The 21,773-nt window shown below is 37.4% G+C and overlaps 1 protein-coding gene across 3 annotated transcripts in view; it reads left to right on the top strand.

The window, feature by feature from the left end:
* MEIS1 (Meis homeobox 1) overlaps positions 1-21,773 on the top strand; it is a 167,428-nt gene that overhangs the window by 125,346 nt on the left and 20,309 nt on the right. For all 3 annotated transcript variants that reach the window (XM_060187182.1, XM_060187181.1, XM_060187183.1), the window contains exon 9: positions 15,008-15,084. In XM_060187182.1, the coding sequence (XP_060043165.1) occupies positions 15,008-15,084 (77 nt within the window). The remainder of the gene's footprint in view (positions 1-15,007; positions 15,085-21,773) is intronic.

Raw genomic sequence — 21,773 nt, 5'->3', positions numbered from 1 at the left:
CCAGCAAGCTCGAGTCTGCTGTTTGTATGCAGCCTTGATCACATAGCAACCTGATCAGCAGGTGTGGAACAGCCAGAGTCCCCCATAAACACAACTGTCTACTGGGGACAATGATCTCTAATGAGATGAGGCTACAGCATCACTGTAATTTAAGTGGGAAAATTAGCACTAGAGAATGAGTACCAGTTCCAGGGGTCTTTAGTCACATTGGGAGGAGCACAGATTTGCCATCTTTTTCTATCTCTAGCTTTCTCTCTCTCAGGGGAAAAAAAAACACACTTTCTTACCAAATGTACTGTTTTTGTTTCTAACTTATGGCTATTTTATTCCTGAATATTTAATGCTGGAGAGGCATCTGTAAAGATAATAATCATCACTGTCAACAGACTCTTTCCAAAATGGTATGGTTTATTTTATCTTCCTTGCCTCTTAATGGTTTCGAAAACCCTTTCACTCTGATTATTAAAGTGGGGAAGTGTTCTTCAGACTGGTGATAGGTTTCCTTTTAGCTGGCATGTTCTCAAATGACACTGATGAGCTGCATGTAGTTTGGAGAAGATCTTTGCTTTATTTGAGTTTATTGTATAAATCAGTCGTGAACTTTACAGAAAAGTAGTCTGGAATGGTATGTCATTGTTTTATTTGTTACAGTAAAATTCTTGGGGAAAAATCTGTATGTTGAAATAGCCCACTTTATGCATTCTTCACTCTTGTGCTTGATCAACCCATAATATAGAGAACCTGAATTTCAATGTATTACAGGTAGAATATGAAGAAGAGGAAGTTGGGCGGTAGCGTAGCAGGTTAAGCGCAAAGCACAAGGACCGGCGTAAGGATCCCGGTTCGAGCCCCTGGCTCCCCACCTGCAGGGGAGTCGCTTCACAGGGAGTGAAGCAGATCTGCAGGTGTCTATCTTTCTCTCCCCCCTCTGTCTTCCTCTCCTCTCTCCATTTCTCTCTGTCCAATCCAATAACAATGACATCAATAACAACAACAATAATAATCACAGCAATAAAACAAGAGCAACAAAAGAGAATAAATAAATAAATAAATAATTTTAAAAATTTAAAAAAGAATATGAAGAAGAAACTTTTGCAAAATTAATACAAAAACAAACTCCATAAAAATGGAATAGATTTTGAAGCAATGAAATTATACATCAAGAAAGACTAATAGAAATATAAGATTAAGAAGTTAGATAGCATAATGGTTATGCAAAGAGACTCTGATGCCTGAGGCTCCAAATTCCCAGGTTCAATCCCCTACACCACCATAAGCCAGAGATGAACAGTGCTCTGGTAAAAAAAAAAAAAAAAAATGAAATCAACAGAAAAATAAGATTATTTGGAATCATGGGCTAAGAACTATACTTTAAAAATGTATATACTTTCTATATTTTTATTTATTTATTTTGTATAAAGACAGAAGTTGAGATGGAAAGAAGATATAGAGAAGAAGAAGAGAGAGGGAGAGGGAGGGGGCAGAGAGAGAGAGAGAGAGAGAGAGAGAGAGAGGGAGAGAGAGATCTGCTCTACTATTTCACTGTTTGTGAAGCTCCCTCCCCCACCACCCACCACCCAGAGGTGAGAGCCAGAGGTTTGAACCTGGGTCCATGTACACAATAATGTATGAGTTTTATCAGATGCAGCACCACCTGACCCCAGAACAGTTTTTCCTAAAGTCAAATACTAGATCTGCTCTCGAGTAACATAGACTTCGAGCCTCTGTTTTGTCATCTATCTGTAAAGGATGTTCTTCATCAGCTTATTATAGGAGTTAGATGAATGAGGGCTGGCAAAATAGCTCTCCTGGGAGGGGTCCTGCATTGCTATGTATCACATGATCCAGGTTTTACCTCTGCCTCCACCACAAGAAGGGAAGCTTCTATCTCTTCCTCTCTTCCTCTTTCTGTCTCTGTCTCTGTGTCTCTACCCTTCTATCTTAAAAAAAAGTCACCCTAGAGTAGTGAAACCTTAGCAGTAGCAAGATGAATTTTTTTAAAATACTTATTTATTTTCCCTTTTGTTGCCCTTGTTGTCCTTATTGTTGTAGTAGTTATTATTGTTGTTGTTACCGATGTCGCTGTTGTTGGATTGGACAGAGAGATATGGAAGAGAGGAGGGTAAGACAGACAGCGGGAGAGAAAGACACCTGCAGACCTGCTTCACCGCCTGTGTAGCGACTCCCCTGCAGGTGGGGAGCCAGCGACTCAAACCGGGATCCTTCAACTGGTCCTTGCGCTTTGAGCCACATGCGCTTAACCCACTGCGCTACAGCTCGACCCCCAGATGAATTAATTTTTGTAGAGCAATGAAAACAATGCTTAGCACAGAGTAAGAATTATATAAATGTCCATTTTAAAAAGTAAATAAAATCTGTATTGTTTGGAAATTTGTAAAACTGAGTGTGAGGATGAATAATTATTGAAGCAGGGCTGGTAACTTTCTGATGTTTACCTGAAGTAATCTATTTATAAGTGCTAGTTGAGACATTCTGGGTCTCTGTAACTTCAGTAGCACTCTATCATTCATTCATAAAATAAATATTTATTGGACACTCTACTAGGGTAGTAAGTAACACTGTGAATAGAAAAAGCATGCATGTGCTTTTACTAGTGTTCTACTAAAATGAAATGCTCCAAATGTAATTTAAGTCATATTTGATTAAGATCACATAAGAAATGAAAGTAATTGGCAAAAAAGCAGAACAATTTATTTCAAAGCAGGCATACTGTAATTGGATGCAATAGCAGACATTTGTTTCTATGACCCCTGAAAAATGTCCTTGTGTATAACCTACTATCATCTCTGTATTGATAAGTGATGCTACAAGTATCAACAGTGATTGATATATTAATTTCCACTGAGTTTTGTATCTTCTAGAAGAATCTACTATTTCTTCCATTAGCAGAACTGAATTGTAGAAATAAAAGACACACTCACATTAAGATAATAGTTTATTCATAAAATTAATAGTAATCATATATTAATGATAAACTTGTGAAGAATGAATGGAATTTCTTCACCCTTTGTTTAAAGTACTAATTAGTTTGTAAGTGAGATTTTTCCAACTTGTCTGTTAACATCAGTTTCAAATTATATCTCTACTATTTTTTAAAATATTTACTTATTTATTCCCTTTTGTTGCTGTTGTTGTTGTTGATGATGATGTCGTCGTTGTTGGATAGAACACAGAGAAATGGAGAGAGGAGGGGAAGACAGGAGGAGAGAAAGACACCTGCAGACCTGCTTCATCTCCTGTGAAGACTCCCCTGCAGGTGGGGAGATAGGATCTCAAGCCGGGATCCTTCCACCGGTCCTTGCACTTTGCACCACCTGCGTTTAACCCGCTTCGCTACTGCCCGACTCCCTACAATTTTTAAGCAATGCATCATTTAAAAAAATTTTTTTATTATTTATTTTCTCTTTTGTTGCCCTTGTTTTACTGTTGTTGTAATTATTATTGTTGTTGTTGCTGATATCATTGTTGTTGGATAGGAAAGAGAGAAATGGAGAGGAGGGGAAGACAGAGAAGGGGAGAGAAAGAGACACTTGCAGACCTGCTTCACCGCTCGTGAAGCAGCTCCCTACAGATGGAGAGCCAGGGCTCGAAACGGAATCCTTATGCCGGTCGTTGCGCTTTGCGCTACCTGCGCTTAACCCGCTGAGCTACCACCTGACTCCCAGCAATGCATCTTTTAAATATTTATTTGTAGTATTTATTTTTACTTTTTTTCCTTTTGTTAGAGATAACAGGGAGAAATTGAAAGGGTAGTGGGATGTAATGGGAAGGGGAAGTAGAAAGATAGACACCTGCAGCACTACTTCTACACTCCCCTCCTACAGGTGGGTACTGGGGGCTTGAACCTGTGTTCTTGAAAATGGTAATGTGTGCATTCAACCAGGTGCACCACCATCCAGACCCTCCATCTCTACTATTTACAACCTGTTTAAAGCTGATAACATTATTCCTTGCGGCGGGGTGGAGGCGCACCTGATTGAGCGCACATGTTACTATGTGGGAGGACCCAGGTTCAAGTCCCTGGTCCCCACCTACAGAGGGAAAGCATCACGAGTGGTAAAGCAGTGCTGCAGGTGTCTCTCTGACTCTCTTCCTTCTCGATTTCTAGGTATAGCTATTCAATAAATAAATAAAGATAATAAAAATTTAAAAAGATTTATTAAATAATAATAATAATAAAATAGAATAAATTTATTCCCATTTTTGTTCAAGTTTCCCCACATATGAAATGGGCATAGTAGTTGTATATCCCCCATAATTTATAGAGAAACTAAATAAATTAATACATGCTAAGTATTTGGAACAGTGCTGTGTACATCATAGGTTGTTGATACTTATTGTCATTATTACTTTTACCACTCTTCTAATACTACTATTACATGTAAAGCCCCTTTGGTGAGTGCTTGAAGAAGCCACTGGTGATTAAACTTTCATCCCACAACATCATTCTCTGTACTGAGGACAGAATCAGGGGCATGTGTGTGGGCAAGAGAGATAGAAAAGCAGCAACTCTCTTGGATTGAGGCTGTCAAAACTGCATAACAGGATGCAGTCACTGCTCACCACAACCAACAACTTCGTTCACGGTCCATTAAAATATATTTAGCTTAATAAAGGGAACCTAGGGGTTGAATGGTAGCACAGTGGGTTAAGCACACATGGTGCAAAGCACAAGGACCACCATAAAGATCCCGGTTTGAGCCCCCGGCTCCCACCTGCAGGGGGTTCAGGGGGTTCGCTTCACAAGCGGTGAAGCAGGTCTGCAGATGTCTGTCTTTCTCCCCCTCTCTGTCTCCCCTCTCTCTCGATTTCTCTCTGTCCTATCCAACAACATCAATGGCAACAATAACAATAACGACGGCAACAAGGGCTGTAAAAGCAAGGGCAACAAAATGGGAAAAAATGCCCTCCAGGAGCAGTGGATTTGTGGTTAAAGCACCGAGCCCCAGCAATAATCCTGGAGGCAAAAACAAACAAACAAACAAACAAAAATCTAGGAACCTAAGAATGGGAAAGAAATATCAGTGGAGGGAGTCGGGTGGTAGCGCAGCGGTTAAGCACACCCGGCGCAAAATGCAAGGACCAGCGTAAGGATCCTGGTTCGAGCCCCCAGCTCCCCACCTGTAGGGGAGTCGCTTCACAAGCGGTGAAGCAGGTCTGTAGGTGCCTATCTTTCTCTCCCCCCCTCTGCCTTACCCTCCTCTCTCGATTTCTCTCTCTTCTATCCAACAATGGAGACATCAATAACAACAATAATAATAACCACAACAATAGGAACAACAAAAGGGGCAACAAAAGGAAATAAATAAATGTTTAAAAAATTAAAAATGAAAAAAAAAAATCAGTGGAATTTCATCCAGGTAGAGGAACTTGGAAGTGCAGACCTCATAAGAACTAGGCAGCTGTGAGCTGATGTGCATGGTTTTTGATCTAGTCAAGTCTCAGCTTCCTCACCTGTGAAGTGGAGTTCAGCATTGTCTCTGCTGCTGGAGATCACCAAGGATTCTTGGGATAGATAGTATGTGCTTTGTGTTTGTTCTACTGACAAGTAGCAAGCATTCAATTAGCTATTATCTAAAATGATCTTTTTTTTAAATATATATATATCTAAAATGATCTAAGGAAGTTACAAGTGAAGCACGGGTCCCCTTCACCACCACCACTATTTCTTTGCCCCTATACCACAATCCCTGTTTTCATTATTGTACTTTTGTATTTCCTTTTATAGTCATAAACAGTCTTCTACTATGAAAATCAATATTCAAGGAGTTCATTAATAGTCATAACTGTTCAAAATAATTCCAGCTCTCCATACCTTTTAATGGTTCTTGAAGGAAGATATATGTAATTGCTAATTTAGAATCTAAATTTTACGCCTATAATGAATACACTTTAAAATGGTCTTCTAACATATATAGTTAATACAGAAAAGATCAGGGAATTATTATTATTATAGAATTACAAACAAGTTTAGAAAAAATGCCCAGTACAAATATATATAAATATCTTAATATTAGTCTTTTATTTATACTTAATGGATTTCACAGGAAATTAAATGATCAGATAAATGAAAAGACATTTTAGTATTGATCACTTACAGTTGAATATAAAACAGTGTTTTCACTGCTGTGTTTTATAAAGATAGTCTCATCAATGCTAAGGAAAAGATTGCTGTGAAATATTGCCCAGTGTTCATTTTTTTTCTTTCACACTTTGGGCTTTTTCATGTGCAATTGAATTAGAGGTTCCTACCTGACTTCCTTCTTGCATATTTCCACTGGAAACTTCTTATAATCTCTGCTGGTTCTACAAGAAACTGTGGGGTTTGTTTTGGAAATGGCTCAAATAGATTCAGAAAAAGTAGGTGCCCAGGAGTAAATGAAGTAAATATTTTTGTCTGAACAGTGATGCTACCTAGGAGCAATGATAGAGACTTAAGAAAGCAGGTCAAAATTGTGTGACTTTGCTGATGATGCTCCAAACATTTTGGCTTCTTAGCCCATACTATACCACTGTTCTTCTCTTGATTCCATCATGTGTGAGGGTGCAAGACTCAACTACTATGCATTCAGGCTATGTTCTTCGACTGCACGGTGCACTGCTTTTGTAATGCAAATAGGAGACACAAAGTGTCTCTTTGATAATGTGCAGTCAGGAGACAAAAAAGCATTCACTGAAACAGTAAAACTAATTCATAAAGCTGAAAGACAATAGGGAAGCATTATGGATTTTTTAAAGGGAAAAAAGTAACCTAGATCAATGTAATTGTCACAGTATAAGCTATTCATAGTCAATGCATAAGGACACAATGGCTACAAGTTTATTTAAATTGGAAGAAGTTTTATAGGCAAAAATTATGCTAAACAAATATAAATATATTTGATTAGCAAGTTTGTCACATGCAGATAGAGGTCCAAGACTCTTTCAATTTAGACCCACAATATTTCCTTAATAATAAAACCTCAGTAGACATTTCAAAAGAACACAGAGATCTAATAGTTAAAAGATTATATATATATATATTCCTTCAAAGGGAGTATCTCTCCATCACATACAAGAGTTTAGCTCAAGGTCAATTTATATTAATGCATTAAACTGAGCTGTGAAGGCAGAAGGTTAGAGGGAAAAAAGGATAAAAGAAGTTCCAAAATTGTTCTTCCAACATATTCAGCCAAGCAACAGAACATTGCCTTGATAAGGGTTATATTGGACACTTGCCATAATTCCTCCTGTTAGATCAGCTCCCCTGGTACCTATTCCCATACCTTTTAAAGTATAGCATGTAACATTTTGCTTGAAAATTGCTTCCACCTCTATTGCTTTGTTATAGCTGTTTTGCTGTTTCAGTATGGAGGCAGTTCTGTGTCACAAGAAATTACTAATCTGAGGCTTGAGACGGGGCAGCATAGCCTTCCATTATCTCACCAGTGAGCTCTGTACAGGATTATTTTCAAATTTTCTGCTGCCATTACAATGTGCTGTTAAGAGTGGGCAAGGCAGTGAGGGAGGAAACATTATTGAAACTTGGTTACCAGGGCAGATAAGATAAAGTTCATCACTGTCTTGGCATCCACGTTTGCAGTCAGGGGTGGAAAATTTGATGAAAGGAGTGCATTTGGCCAAGGATATCTTTAAGATACAAGGCTGGACATTTTCCATCTGTGTGTACTGAAGAGTTTTTCTTTTCCCATTGATGCTCATCTGAAAATGTCTGCTTGACTGTTTAAATAAATACATTTTCTGCCAATGTGTTTTCAACTTTTAAGTACCAGACAGCTGACCTCAGAACCCCACGTCCCCACCCCAGCCTCAAGAAATAAAATTGGAACTGTGAAAAGATAACTTTCCTTAGTAACTTGCCATTTTCTTTCTGTCACTTTCTATTCTTTGGTACGGGTGAAATTACAGTTCAGACTTCAATTTTGAATAGCTATTTTTAGACTTTTCAGACATTCTTTAACTATTTCTATTACACAGGACACATACTCGAGAGATCATTTTATTCATTGATGGGGTTATTAAGCAGTCACTCCTCTACAAGGTCATTATTGGAGGTTGTACTTCAGATCGAGAAACAAATGGTTTTTATATTTCAGCAAGAGACTAAGAGTAGAAAGGAGAAGTCAGAGTGTTGATTCTTGAAATAAGGAAGATTGTCTTGCGAGTTATTCCTATTAGCTGAGGGCTCACTGCCCCCATACCACTTAGTTTACTGTCGAGTTCAGCTTCTCTTCTTTTGCCAGGAAAGGCAGTCTAGTACATGTGTGCAGGTTGAATGCAGGAAGGGAGGGTCAGCGTTACCCATACCTAATCACTGTTTTATGGCTTTCACTCATTCCTGAGGTGTTAATGCAGATCAAATGGGAAACACTCCAGAAAGAACCCTGGCAGCTACCAACTGCCTTCCTCTCTTGTCTCAATCATTAATTCTTATATTAAGATCTAAAGGTAATTTTGTTTGCTCTCTTAATGCATTGTATTTTTCCCAGTGGCCCTTGCACATCCTTTCTCAAATTCCCATCTTGATCAATTGTTTGCAAATAATTAAGCTTTTAAGAGATAATGGTAAGAGGCTAATGTACACAGCAAAGGCGAATTCTCCTGTCTGCACTGCCTATTGAACTGTGGTTAAATTTGCTTTGATATCCCAAAGTGATTAGGCTGACTGGTATATCTGGCAAGTGTAATCTGTCTGTCCTTCAAAGCAACCTACTGATCTTTTTTTTTTTTAAAGTAGTATTTTTGTGGCAAGGAGATAGCTCAAATGGTAGAGCTGTGTTGTATGTACTTTATAAAGTTTGAGGCTCTAGATTGGAACTCAGGCATCACATGGGAATACAGCTGTGTCAGGTAGCTCCATAAGTGGTAGAGCACTGCTGAGTTAAGTCTATATATTAAGGGGGTGGGATGGCAGGTATTTGTATACTTAGTCAGGTATACCACACCCCCTCAAAAAAGGAAAGAAAGAAAGAGAGAAAGAAAGAGGGAAGGAAAGAAGGAAAGAAAGAAAGAAAGAAAGAAAGAAAGAAAGAAAGAAAGAAAGAAAGAAAGAAAGAAAGAAAAGGTCACCTTAATAGCAGTGTAGTCTTGCATACTCCAGGTCTAGTGCCAACAAACAAGCTACCTAACATCTTTGCCACTTATTGTGGTAATAGTAACAAGTGTTCAGGAGCATAGCTAGTGTATGCTAGGTCATTATTTGTGATGGTTTGCAGTAAATCCTTGTTTTCCTCCTAAAAGTACAATTGCTTTTATTATCTCTTTTGCAAAATAGTATCTATCCTTGCCCATTTTAGGCATTTCTAGTCCTGTGGGCAGAGGGTAGTTCTGATGTTTTTAAAGCAGCCTTACCTGTGGCATATTGGGGTTTTGTTTTTAACTCACTTTCTCTAAAAAAAAAAAAATCTACAAAGGAATGATTTATACTTTCCACAAAAAGCTTATCTAGTAAAGGTGCATAGGATTGATTTTAATATATTTAAACATATTAAGTTTCAGTTAAAAGGCCTAAGTCTATATGAGTTGTTCATTGACTATGGATTAACTACTTAAACTCATGACTTTCATGTGATTCTAGCAATTATAGTTGTTTTTTTTTTTTTAAGAGAACTCAAAGTTTTTGGGACATCGAGACCAAAAACTGTGAGAAAAAAGAAAGCACTCAGCAGACCTATCATAGACAAAATTTTGCCATATCTGTTTTATCCCTTAACAATGACCAGATTGTTATGACATTTCATTTTGTCCAAACTCATTCTTTTATATTAAAAATATATCCCTAACAATTGAAAATTATTTAATAGAGACAGAGTGCTAGATCTTCATAGCTTGAGGCTACCTAACAATTATGCTGCATGAAAACAGACACAGTTTGTTCTAATTACTTAAAATCAGATCACTTGAAAAGTGACAGAGGGGAACGGTAGTACTTTCGATTTTATGATATTTAAATTGTGGAATTAGAAACTGCATAATGTGAAGAAATAGTCTAAATTTGTACTGAAGATTTGAGGAATATATTGAATGGTCTTTGAAGTTGCAATGACTCAGGTGATTTTAATGATCCAAAGCGTTTTTTTTGTTTTTTTCTGATCCTAATGGCATCAACAAATGTGAATTCATGTTGCTTTATTTTATTTTATTTTATTTATTTTCCCTTTTGTTGCCCTTGTTTTTTATTGTTGTTGTAGTTTTGTTATTGATGTTGTTGTTGGTTAGGACAGAGAGAAATCGAGAGAGGAGGAGAAGACAGAGAAGGGAAGAGAAAGACACCTGCAGACCTACTTAACCGCCTTTAAAGCGACCCCCCCCTGCAGGTGGGGGAGCCAGGGGCTCAAACCGGAATCTTTAAGTGGGTCCTTGCGCTTCGTGCCTCCTGCACTTAATGCGCTGCGCTACCGCCCAACTCCCGGAATTCATGTTGCTTTTAAGAATGAATGTAAAACTTGTTCACAAGCAGGCATGCAGAAATATCCTTGATAACACAAAACAAATAAATATCTGTGACAGTTCTCAATTTTCAAGGTAACTAGCATAAATAATAATTTTATTTAGCTTTGGCTATAATATTAAGATAACTGTTAAGACAAGGCAGAAGATGTTGCTATCTAGCTATAGTGAAAAGAGACTCTTGACACATTTATTAATTTCGCTGAAAATCATTGAAAGATTGGTGGGGGAATTGACTCAGCCTTGCCTGCATGAGACCTTGAGTGAGATTCCCAGCATCACAAAAAAAGGGAGGGAAAAAATATCAGGACTACATGGGTCTCTCTCTCTCTCTCTCTCTCTCTCACACACACACACACACACACACACAAAATCATAAATATTAGTAAAAATTGTGATGGGGGGCATGGAGATAACTCAGTGATAGCACACAGAACTTGCATGGGAGGCACCCTCAGTCCATTTCTGCTACTACCAATGGCCTGAACTAAGTGTCACACTGTTTAAAAAGAGAGGAATGATGAAATGAAAAAAAAAATGGATGAAGAAATGAAGAACGAAAGAAAGAAACAAAGAAAGAGAGGGAGAGAGAAAGGAAGAAAGAAAGACAAAACAACTTGGCAGTGCTGCACCTGGTTAAGTGCACGTTACAATGCTCAAGGACCTGGGTTCAAAACCCCAATCCCGGAAGTTGGGCGGTAGCGCAGTGGGTTAAACACAGGTGGCGCAATGCACAAGGACCCTTGTAAGGATCCCGGTTCCAGCCCCGGGCTCCCCACCTGCAGGGGAGTCTGCAGTTGTCTATCTTTCTCTCCTCCCTCTCTTGTCTTCCCCTCCTCTCTCCATTTCTCTCTGTCCTATCTAACAAGAACAACAACAATAATAACTACTACAATAAAACAACAAGAGCAACAAAAGGGAATAAATAAATAGATATGTTTTTTTAAATCTTTTTTTTTTTTAAATCCCCATTCCCCTCCTGCAGGGGGAAAGCTTCACGATTGGTGAAGTAGTGCTATAGGTGTCTCTCTCTCTCTCCCTATCTATTGTCTCTTTCCCTCTCTCTCAGTTTCTCTCTGCCAAATAAATAAATAATTTAAAAATGAAGGAAGGAAAGAGGGAAGAAAGAAAAGCTGGTGGATCTGAGGAGATAACTCGAGTGTACTGTATACATGGACATAATGACTTCTCAGTCCCACAACCAAAGTTAATTTCTAGTATTTCAATTAAAATACAGAACTCTGGTGGTGAGAATTGTATGGAATTGTACCCTTCTTATCCTGCATTCTTGTCAATCATTATTAAATATATATATATATATATATACACATATATATATTGTGTATGTATATATATATATATATATAAACAACAAAGACATTCATTGAAAAAGATATCAATGAGACTTGAAAATATTATTACTGAAAATGTTATTGATTGGAAATTACTCCTGTACATTGATATCTAACTTTACATAGCAGATAGTGCCAACAGTAGGATGCTAACTGTAGTAGTTCTCTTTGGGAGGGGGGAGGGGAGGATACAGAAGTTTGGTGGTGGGTGTGGTGTGGGACTACTTTGTAATCTTACAATCTTGTAAAATATGGTTAATAACAATTTTTAAAAGAAAAAGTAAATAAAAATCAGGTTTATATTCTGTAAGAATTACCAGGCTGGGCAATAGACTGATTTTAGAATTTCAGATGACAAAATTGAGGATTAAACATTTTGTCCCTACTCAAAAACATGAAGTTCTGATTTGGTAACATTAATTATACTATTAGGATTATGTATTCCTATCTACAATTATTTACCTAGTATAGACATTGCTATATATCAATCTGTAGTTCAGCATTCTATTCATGGGACAATAGATTCATTTTGCTTCTCTCACCTGCTGCAGTGAAAGTTCCATTTTACACTTTGGGGTCTGGGATTGCTTTTAGCTCAGTATGCAACTGATACTGAGAGTTTATGATGACTGGCATTATGATGAGTATGGTTATTGCCACCTCTGACCTTAGTTTACTGTAAGGTTTATATACATGTATTTGCAACTGCAGGTCAGTATCACTTTTCAGAATAAAGTAAAGAAAGTAGTGTTGTAGACCTCAGATTGGATTGTTTATACTTCTTCTGGTCTTAGAAAAATATTTTAGTATACAGTTAGATATTAACTCAGTGTGGAGAGTATTTGCGTTCATAGCAAATTATAGTTATTCTTTCATTCTACAAGTACCGATTTCCTGTTAGGTGCTAGTCTGATCTTTGAGGATGGTGAATGAGAAAAGTGCAGACTTTGGTGTTGATTAATGAATGGGAAGAGATATAGCAACAAGGAAAGACAGTATCAGACCAAGTTTCTCAGAGAGTGATAGTTGCTATAAGTGAAAGAAGAAAAAGAGACTGATGTAAAGGTGACAAGTTAGGCTAATGAAAAATAGGGGTGGGGAAGGCTTAGCGTTTGAGCATGAGAGGTCAAAGTGGTGTTGGAGCAGGAACCTGAGTGTCTGGGGAGGCTGTGCCACCAGGCTAGAGAGGTACAGGGTCAGAAGAAGGCATAAAGTCCAGAACTTGACAGGGCTGGATAGTGACAGGCCTTGAAGATCTGTATGAGGAGTCTGTAGATTTTTGTGCAGAGGTCATGAATGGTGATTATGAAAGGAAACTGTTACATCCTTTGGGCATAATAAGACTTTGACACTGATAGAGAAGCAAGAAATATCACTGTCTTGCCTGTCTCAGCTGAATTTGCCTTACCAGTTTCCTCACCTATAAAGTAGGAAGGACAATAGATTCCATTTATGCTCCTCTAAACGCTGTAATGGGGATTAATAACCACATTGTCTATAATATATTTGAGGCTCTTTAGAGAAAGGCACTATATTCTGTGAAAGCAAAGTCTTATTCTAATTGTGTATTTATTGATTATATGACAATCAAAGATAATACTTATGGGAAGTTTTGCTCCACCTCTGCTCTCCATAAGCAAAATCCCTCCTCTCTCTCTCTCTCCCCCTCTGACATATTTAAACATATATAAGAGTACTGAAGTGGTCAGTAATGAACCTTCTTAGCATCAAATCAGACACTATTAGTGAGATTAAAAGCTGTTTTAATTAACATTTAATAGACCAGATTTTAGTTTACAGTGTTAAGGATAGTTAAATTGAGGGAGGGAGAGGGTTCAGGGAGTAGTGCCCTTTTCTGTTAGTAGGAAAGCAGAGGGTCGACAATCAGAACAGTTTGTAGCTTGTGAGAATTCACAGGGATTCAGTGTTTCAAAGTAGGTTTTCTCTCTATAGATGGAAGCCAGGCCTTTAGCTACTCTCTGAGTTTAGAAATGTGTATTTCAAATATACAGATGACTATTAAATAGAAAGTGTATGTGCCAAAACTTACTACATTAGAATTCTTAACACTCTTAGAATATATGGACTTCCTTTTGATGTCCAATCCTGTGATGCATTTTAATCCACTGCGACTCATGAAGAACATCATGAAACTTATTCTGACTATGCAAAATATGTTTGTCTTTGACCTTATATTGATTGCTCTGTGTTCAGATTCCCAGTATGTGTTGATATTCCAATATGAATACAACTTTGGTTGGATTTTTTTTATATAGTTCAGGACATTCTTTAAAAAATATATTTATTATTACTATTTAAGTTCAGCAGGATAGAGAAATTAAGAGGGCAAAAGCGATAGAGAGGGAGAGAGAAAGAAAGACACAAGACACATGTAACTCTGCTTCACAGATAGTGAAATTTCCCCCCTGCAGGTGGGGCCTGTTGGCTTGAACTTGTGTCCTTGAGCTTGGTAACATGTGTCCTCAACCACATGGGCCAGCACCCAACCCTCAACTTTAAGAGTTTAAATAAATAATGGTGTTAAAATGCACCCACTTTCATTTTGATATTTCCTTTCAATGATATGGTATATTTCTGAAGGAGAATGTCATGCTGACTAGGTGCTTGACCACTTGTTATCTCAACTGAGATAGTTGTTCCATATGGTTCAGTTTTAGAGGTCTGTGATTTCATAAAAGTATATAAGGTGGTATACTTAGCTATGGACATAAAGGGCACATACTATCTTGAGTCTAAAGAATACAATGAAGATCAAACTGAACTTTCTATATTAGCAACAAACTTGTTAAAGGGTAGACTCAGTATCAAGGTTCTGCAAGTATCCTAAGTAGCTATTTATACACTTCACTAATCTTTGTAATTGGTTTGTCTTTTACTGCCATTAATTAGATGATGTAGTATTCCATTAATAAGAGTGACACACCTCAGCATTTTTACCTTTAATTATAGACTTCACTAGACACTTAGGTTATTGACAAAATCCCTTTATACTGCCTAATGTACACATACCTTTTTTCCTCCAGTACATAAGTGCTTATTACTGAATATCTAGCTTTTACTGTCTAATCTTTATTGAATCACTACCATCTAGCATGTGATACACACTGCTATGTCAAAATTCTACACACATACACTTATTTTTATGTGTTGTTGTTCTCTTTTAGCATCCTTACCCTTCTGAAGAACAGAAAAAGCAGTTAGCACAAGACACAGGACTCACCATCCTTCAAGTGAACAACTGGTAAGTAATTTTGCTTTGTGTTTACACACAATCTGCTTCCCCTCTGGCAACCTGAAGCTAATGTTTTGCATTAAGGAGACACACCCTACTGTTACTGGTTTTCCCTTGATGACTTGAGGACCCAAAGGTGAAAACAAAGTGTTGACTGATGGGTGAGAGAGGCTCCCTAGTAAGAAAAAGAAAGCATTGTTCAATAAATATAGTTTATTCTTATTCACAGAGGCTACTTCCCAAGATTCCCAGAGGATATTTAAAGATAGTACTGAGCCCTGTAGACACTACGTTTTTCTTATACATACATACATTTAATATTGAGCAGTCTGTAAATTAGGCAACATAAAAGTTTAGCAACAATAACTAATAAAGCAGAACAGTTGCAATAATGCATTGTAAGAAAAGGTATGTGAATATGCTTACTCTCGAAATATCTTATATATAATATTTTCAGACGATGGCTGAATGAAACTCTGGATAAGAGGAGATGACTATTCTTTGCCACTTCCTTTTCAAATTGACAAATCTTGGGGGGTCATGTGGTGATGCATGCCTCTAAGTGTACACATTACCATGTAGAAGGACATGGGTTTGACCCCTACTCCACACTGCAGATGGGACACTTCATAGTGTGTATGTCTGTAGGTGTCTATTTTCTCTCTCCCTCTTTATCTCCCCCTCCTCTCTCAGTTTTTCTGTGTTTTCTCTAATAAAATAGAAAGAAAAAATGGGGGGGGCATGATGGTTGTTGAGAGCAGTGGGTTTGTGTGCAGGCACGAAGCCCCAGAGATAACCTTAGTAGCAATAAAAAAATTAGGAAAAAAAATTGGCAGATCTTGTAGTCTGGGAGGTGGCGCAGTGGGTAAAGCACTGGACTCTCAAGCATGAGGTCCTGAGTTCAATTCCCGACAGGACATGTACCACAGTGTTGTCTGGTTCTTTCTCTCTCTCCTCCTAACTTTCTCATGAATAAATAAATTAAATAACATAAATTGGCAGATCTTGGGTATAGTGTAAGTAAGTGTTTCAATTACATTCACTGTGACTTTGTAAGTATTTCTTTATGACTTTTTTCCCCTTTAGAATAATTGGTAGAGTGGCATCATCCTATTTTCTAGGAAACAAGAAAATCTACCATTACATATCTGTCAGGTTTTAAATTCAATGAATAACTAAATTCAGCTAGATTTTTTTTTAGAGCTATGCATTCAAGGCAAGTTTCCCCTTTTATCTCCCATTTATTGAAAAAGGAAAAAAATGTTTATGTTTCTACTTTGAAGCTATTCAAACCTTAGTGTATCTCAGGATGCAATGCTGTTTTTGAATAAATGTGTAAATTCCTGATTTGGAGGAAAGCTAGATTATGTACCCAGTACCAGCCAAGAATATTCTAACTTAATGTATGGTGGTGTGGCATGAGGCTCTGAGAAAGGATGATTTATTACCTTTGTGACTGTGTTGAAAACCAGACTTCATACAATCACCAAGAGCTAGTATCATATTTGAAGGGCATCGAAATCCAATATCCTCTAAAATGAAGCGTATCTAATTAATTGTCTTAATATTTTTAGATTGGTGTCGATGATAGGGAAATCATATCCTCTCTGAAGTAAAATCCAGAGAAGTCCTAAAGCCTAGTTGGGGAAAAGGAAGAATGGGAAATGTCAGTTTGCAGACTAAAGTATTTCTTTCTGTTCAATAAGTGTCAAAGATTAATATTATACAATCTCTGATTACTTGGCCTAATCCATTTTGGTGAATAAATTTGTTCTTGATGTCCATTGCTCTTACATTAACAGACCCTTCTCTGTTAAAGACCCTGAGAGCCTTTGGAAGAGATATTAGATATATTAAGCCCCATTACAGAAAATGTAATTTCTGTCAATATAATCCTATGTAGCCTTTAATTTAGTATTTTAGAGATAACAAGCTACTTACAATATATTTGCCTTTGGAGGATTAATTTACGAAGTGTACTATCTTTAAGACACAGACAGACTCACATCAACATTTCTTGTAAGGGTTATCAATTTCTATGACCTTACTGCAGCTCTGGAGATCAGTTTTTGCAGCCCTCTGAGTCAAATGTTTAGAGAGCCAGTGGAAAACATGCCGTATCTAAATGTTACTGGGGGTTGTGTTGCACTGAGGGTTTTTCTTTGCCTATTTTTTGTTGTTTGTTTGTTTGTTTTACCTTTTACTGTATCTTCAAGGCTGTTGATACTATATACTTACACTCAAGTCTTTCAATTTGTCCTGGGTGATTAATTACCGAGTAAAACATTAATTTTATTTTTTCACCGAAGTTGTGTATATTTTCCAAGTTAAATGATTGCGAGATTATTTTAGTGCAACAGAAGTTAATCAGAGGTTGTATTTCTCTGGGAAATGTTCCGGCTTGAGGGGCAAGGAGTGGCAAGTGGAGCTCTCTAATTAAGGAAGTCAAAATGCTGTGGTTCAGGTGATTTATCATATCTGCCATCTCTCTTCCTCCTTGAAGTTGCTAGTAAATTTTATCCATAAACATCTACCAGAGAACATTTTCCAATACACGTTGTTTTCCACAGGTGGGCAAACCCCATGTGATTTCTCATGGGTTCAGCAGCAGGAAGGCTTTCCTGTGACTTCAAGCAGTATGCAGTTACCTTTTTTCTAGATTTGAAAAATGTTTAAAATCTTTATTTCATTTATACTGGATAGAGACAGAGTGATCAAGAAGGAAGGGGGGCAGAGATAGAGATGAAAGACAGAGAAATACCTGCAATACCGCTCCAATGCTTATGAAGTTTCCCTCCCTACAGATGGGGACTGGGGGTTTAAACCTATGTCCTTGAGCATTGTAACATGTGCACTAACCCAGGTGCACCACTATGCAGCTCCTTTTCTTTAGATTCTATGCACACTCAGTGTTACTGCCTTACTTCTTTAGTTTTGCCATTAGAAGAGGGAAAAGAGAATTTTTTTAAATGTTATAATAGGGCTTAGGTGGTGCTGCATCTGACAAAGTACACATTACCATAAGCAAGGTCTTGGGTTCAAGTCTCCAGTCCCCACTTGCACAGGGAAAACTTTACAAGTGGTGAATCAGTCTTGCAGGTGTCTTTCTCTCCCCCTCATCTACCTATTTCTCTCTGGCTCTATTGAGAAAATAAATAATTAAATAAATAAATAACTGCTATAATATAGGGAAAGATCATAGTGGCTATACAGTGGTCTTTTCTAGAGTTTCCAGGTTCAGTCTGTAGTAACACCATAAAGCAGAGCTGAGCAGTGCTCTAGTTTGTCAGTCTGTCTGCCTCTCTCTCTCTCACCGCCCCCCCCCCCATTAAAATGAATCCTTTAGAAATGTTATAATAGGGACCACAGAGGTAACCACTGTGTAGGGCATTTACCATATCATGCTCTGGGCCCAGCTTTGAACTCAAGTACCACATGGGAGATGCTATGACACCTGAGGATGCTTTGGTGCTAAGGTATCTCTTTTTCTTTTTTTAAATATTTATTTATTTTCCCTTTTGTTGCCCTTGTTTTTTATTGTTGTTGTAGTTAATATTGTTGTTATTGATGTCATTGTTCTTAGACAGGACAGAGAAATAGAAAGAGGAGGGGAATACAGAGAAGGGGGAGAGAAAGATAGAAACCTGCAGACCTGCTTCACCGCCTGTGAAGCGACTCCCCTACAGGTAGGCAGCCAGAGGCTCGAACCGAGATCCTTATGCCGGTCCTTGTGCTTTGGGCCAAGTGCGCTTAACTCGCTGCATTATGGCCAGACTCCTGATATCTCTTTTTCTGTCTCTTTATCTGTCTGAATGGGAAAAAAAAACAACAACAACAACAGAATGATGATATTACGCATGTGTGAAATCCTGGAAAAACTCAGGAGAAACAAAAGTCATGTTATATCATTACATAATTTTTCAAAGTATATGTGGATAGATGTTTCCCTAAACCTCATACTGATATTCTCAATTCTGTAAAAAGTATATAACTTAAAATTTGCAAAGTCTTAGTTATGTGGGATATAAGCACAGTGTTTTTCTCATCTGGTAGGATGTTTTGTGCATGTATTCCCTCTCTTTGTTGTTCTCTACTTCTTTTGCTTGCATCTCATTGCTTTACCTTTGGTAATAGTTTCAACTGGAATACTTTTATGCTAGAAAATGTCCCCTAAGTAACTAGAAGTTGTAAGAGACTGTTACTTTAAATTTGATGAACAATGGCATTTTCGTGTTAGATTTGAGATTTTAGTCACTTCTGAATTTTCATGCAAATTCTCTCCTTTTGAAGGAGTTGATAATCAATTGCTTTTTCTTTATTTTCTGTGTAGGAAGTATTATGTAAAAAATGAGGAAATTCAGAGTACTGTATTGAAGTCAAAGATATCAGATACTTTTTTATTTTAATGTATTTATTTATAAAATGGAAACACTGACAAGACCATAGGATAAGAGATGTAGAATTCCCACCACCAAAGCTCCACATCCCATCCCCTCCCCTGATAGCTTTCCTATTCTTTAATCCCGTGGGAATATGGACCCAGGGTCATTATGGGGTGCAGAAGGTGGAAGGTCTGGCCTCTGTAATTGCTTCCCCACTGAACAAGGACAGGTTGATCCATACTCCCAGCCTGTCTCTCTCTTTCCCTACTGGGGCAGGGCTCTGGGGAAGCACAGCTCCAGGAGACATTGGTGGGGTCATCTGCCCAGGAAAATCTGGTTGCCGTCATGGTAGCATATGGAACCTGGTGGCTGAAAAAGAGTTAACATGTAAAGCCACACAGATTGTTAATTAATCATAAATCTAAAGGCCAGAATATTGCAGATGAAGATTTGTAGTTTCCATTTTGAAAATAGCTAGTAGGTTTATTTCAGGTATATTCCAAAGGGCCCACAACTTTATTAGTTTTTGCCTGAGCCTGACATCTGATATGCAGGTAGACCCAAGTTGTTGTCTGGGGATATGATGTCATGGCTGAAAAAAGGGCAAGAAAGCTGGATCAGGGAAGAGAGTTGCTCCCAAATATGGGAAAAGTGTATAAATATTGTTGACTGTAAACCCCATTGATTTGATCTGATCTGGGGCTCATATTCAGCATTGGAGCCTCTGTAACCTCTTCATCCTTGTAGGTCTGAACTAGCATTCTGTGGTTATCAGTAGGAACATTCTGAGTTGCACCAATTTCAGAACCCATCTTCTTCAGGTGGTAGATAGAGTATGTTATCCAACCCCCCTTCAGAGGATGCAACATTCTCTACATTGTTGATCCTCATTGAGGGCAAGGTCCTATGGGGGGTCCACAAAAGGCCTGATAGTGACTAAAGAGTCATCACTTGCCAGTCTCTTGCCCTTATTTAGCTTTTGTAGTCCTTACTTTGATAAGGTTAGCTTTGGAGTAACTGAGGGAAGTGTAATAAAAAAGTAGATGAGGAGGGCATCTAGGTCTAAGTAGAAACTATTAGGTACTTTACGGTATCTTTTTAAGTCTTTCTTTCTACATGCTTGCTTTATTTATTGACTCACTGCAAAATATTGTGCACTTTTGCTTTAAGGTATGTATTTTATGGATACATGTGTCCAATTTATGGATATATGTGCCTGAATTTATGGATATATGTATCCAATCAGATACTTTTAAAGTGTGATGTACTTGAAGACTAAAATCAACACAGCTACTAAGTGGTTTTTATTTTACTTTATCATAAGAAAATTTGCACAGTATTTTTAAGAGTTTGTAATCATTTGTCTTTTACTGAGCATCAGCTCAAATTACTTCCTCCTGTAAATAATAATTAAAACAACTTCATTACTGTGTTACCATTTCCTTTTATATTAATTCAGCTACAACATTTAAAAAATACTGTCTTCAAAAAAATTCTGTCTTCTTGAATTTCTTAGAACTTGTCAGCAAACATGTACATTTTGTATAAACTATGAGTCACTTCTGGAGAGATTTAATAAAATGCTGGAGGGCAGGTTGGGTGTAGATCAGTCATAATTATTGGCAGCAACATAATGTATCAAAATACATAATATGTAAATGAAAAATATAAACCCATGTCTGGCTGTTAACGTGTCATAGAAACCGTGGCCATTGCAGCTCTAAGTTAGGTTTTGACTGAAAAAGGAGGCAAGAAAAGTTTCATTAGTTACAATGGTTATTTTGTTCCATCAGTGAACCAATTTTATACTTTTTTAATTGACATAAATGCTATGTTGCATGCAATTCAAAGCTCATAGATTTTAGGGTAAAATGGAGCAATAGGGAGAATTTAAATCTCAAATTATACAGTAGGTTTGATTCAGTAGATACATTTTGATTAAAAAAAATAACTCGAAACTTTTGTGTTTGGTCTACTTGTCAGAATAAAAACAGAGAAAAGAAAATTTTATATAGTATACAGAACCTTAGAATTGGACCCTTGGATGTAATGTGAATAAATTTGACATATTTGGGCATTTATGAAATTATTTGAGTAAACTGTTTTTGCCTAATTTATTTGAGGTGACTGCTTGTTAAAAAAAAAAAAAAAAACTTTCAGTGGCCTGGGAGGTAACTAAGCAGATAAAGAGTTGGACTTGGAGATATAAGGTACAGAATTTCATCTCTAGCATTACATATGCCAGAGTGATAATATGCTGGTCTTATTTCCCCCCTCTTTTTATTTCTTCCTTTCTCTCTTATTCATACATAAATA

This window comes from Erinaceus europaeus, chromosome 3, assembly GCF_950295315.1.
Source record: "Erinaceus europaeus chromosome 3, mEriEur2.1, whole genome shotgun sequence".
Classification (NCBI taxonomy): domain Eukaryota; kingdom Metazoa; phylum Chordata; class Mammalia; order Eulipotyphla; family Erinaceidae; genus Erinaceus; species Erinaceus europaeus.
This window is presented reverse-complemented; position numbering and strand designations above follow the sequence as displayed.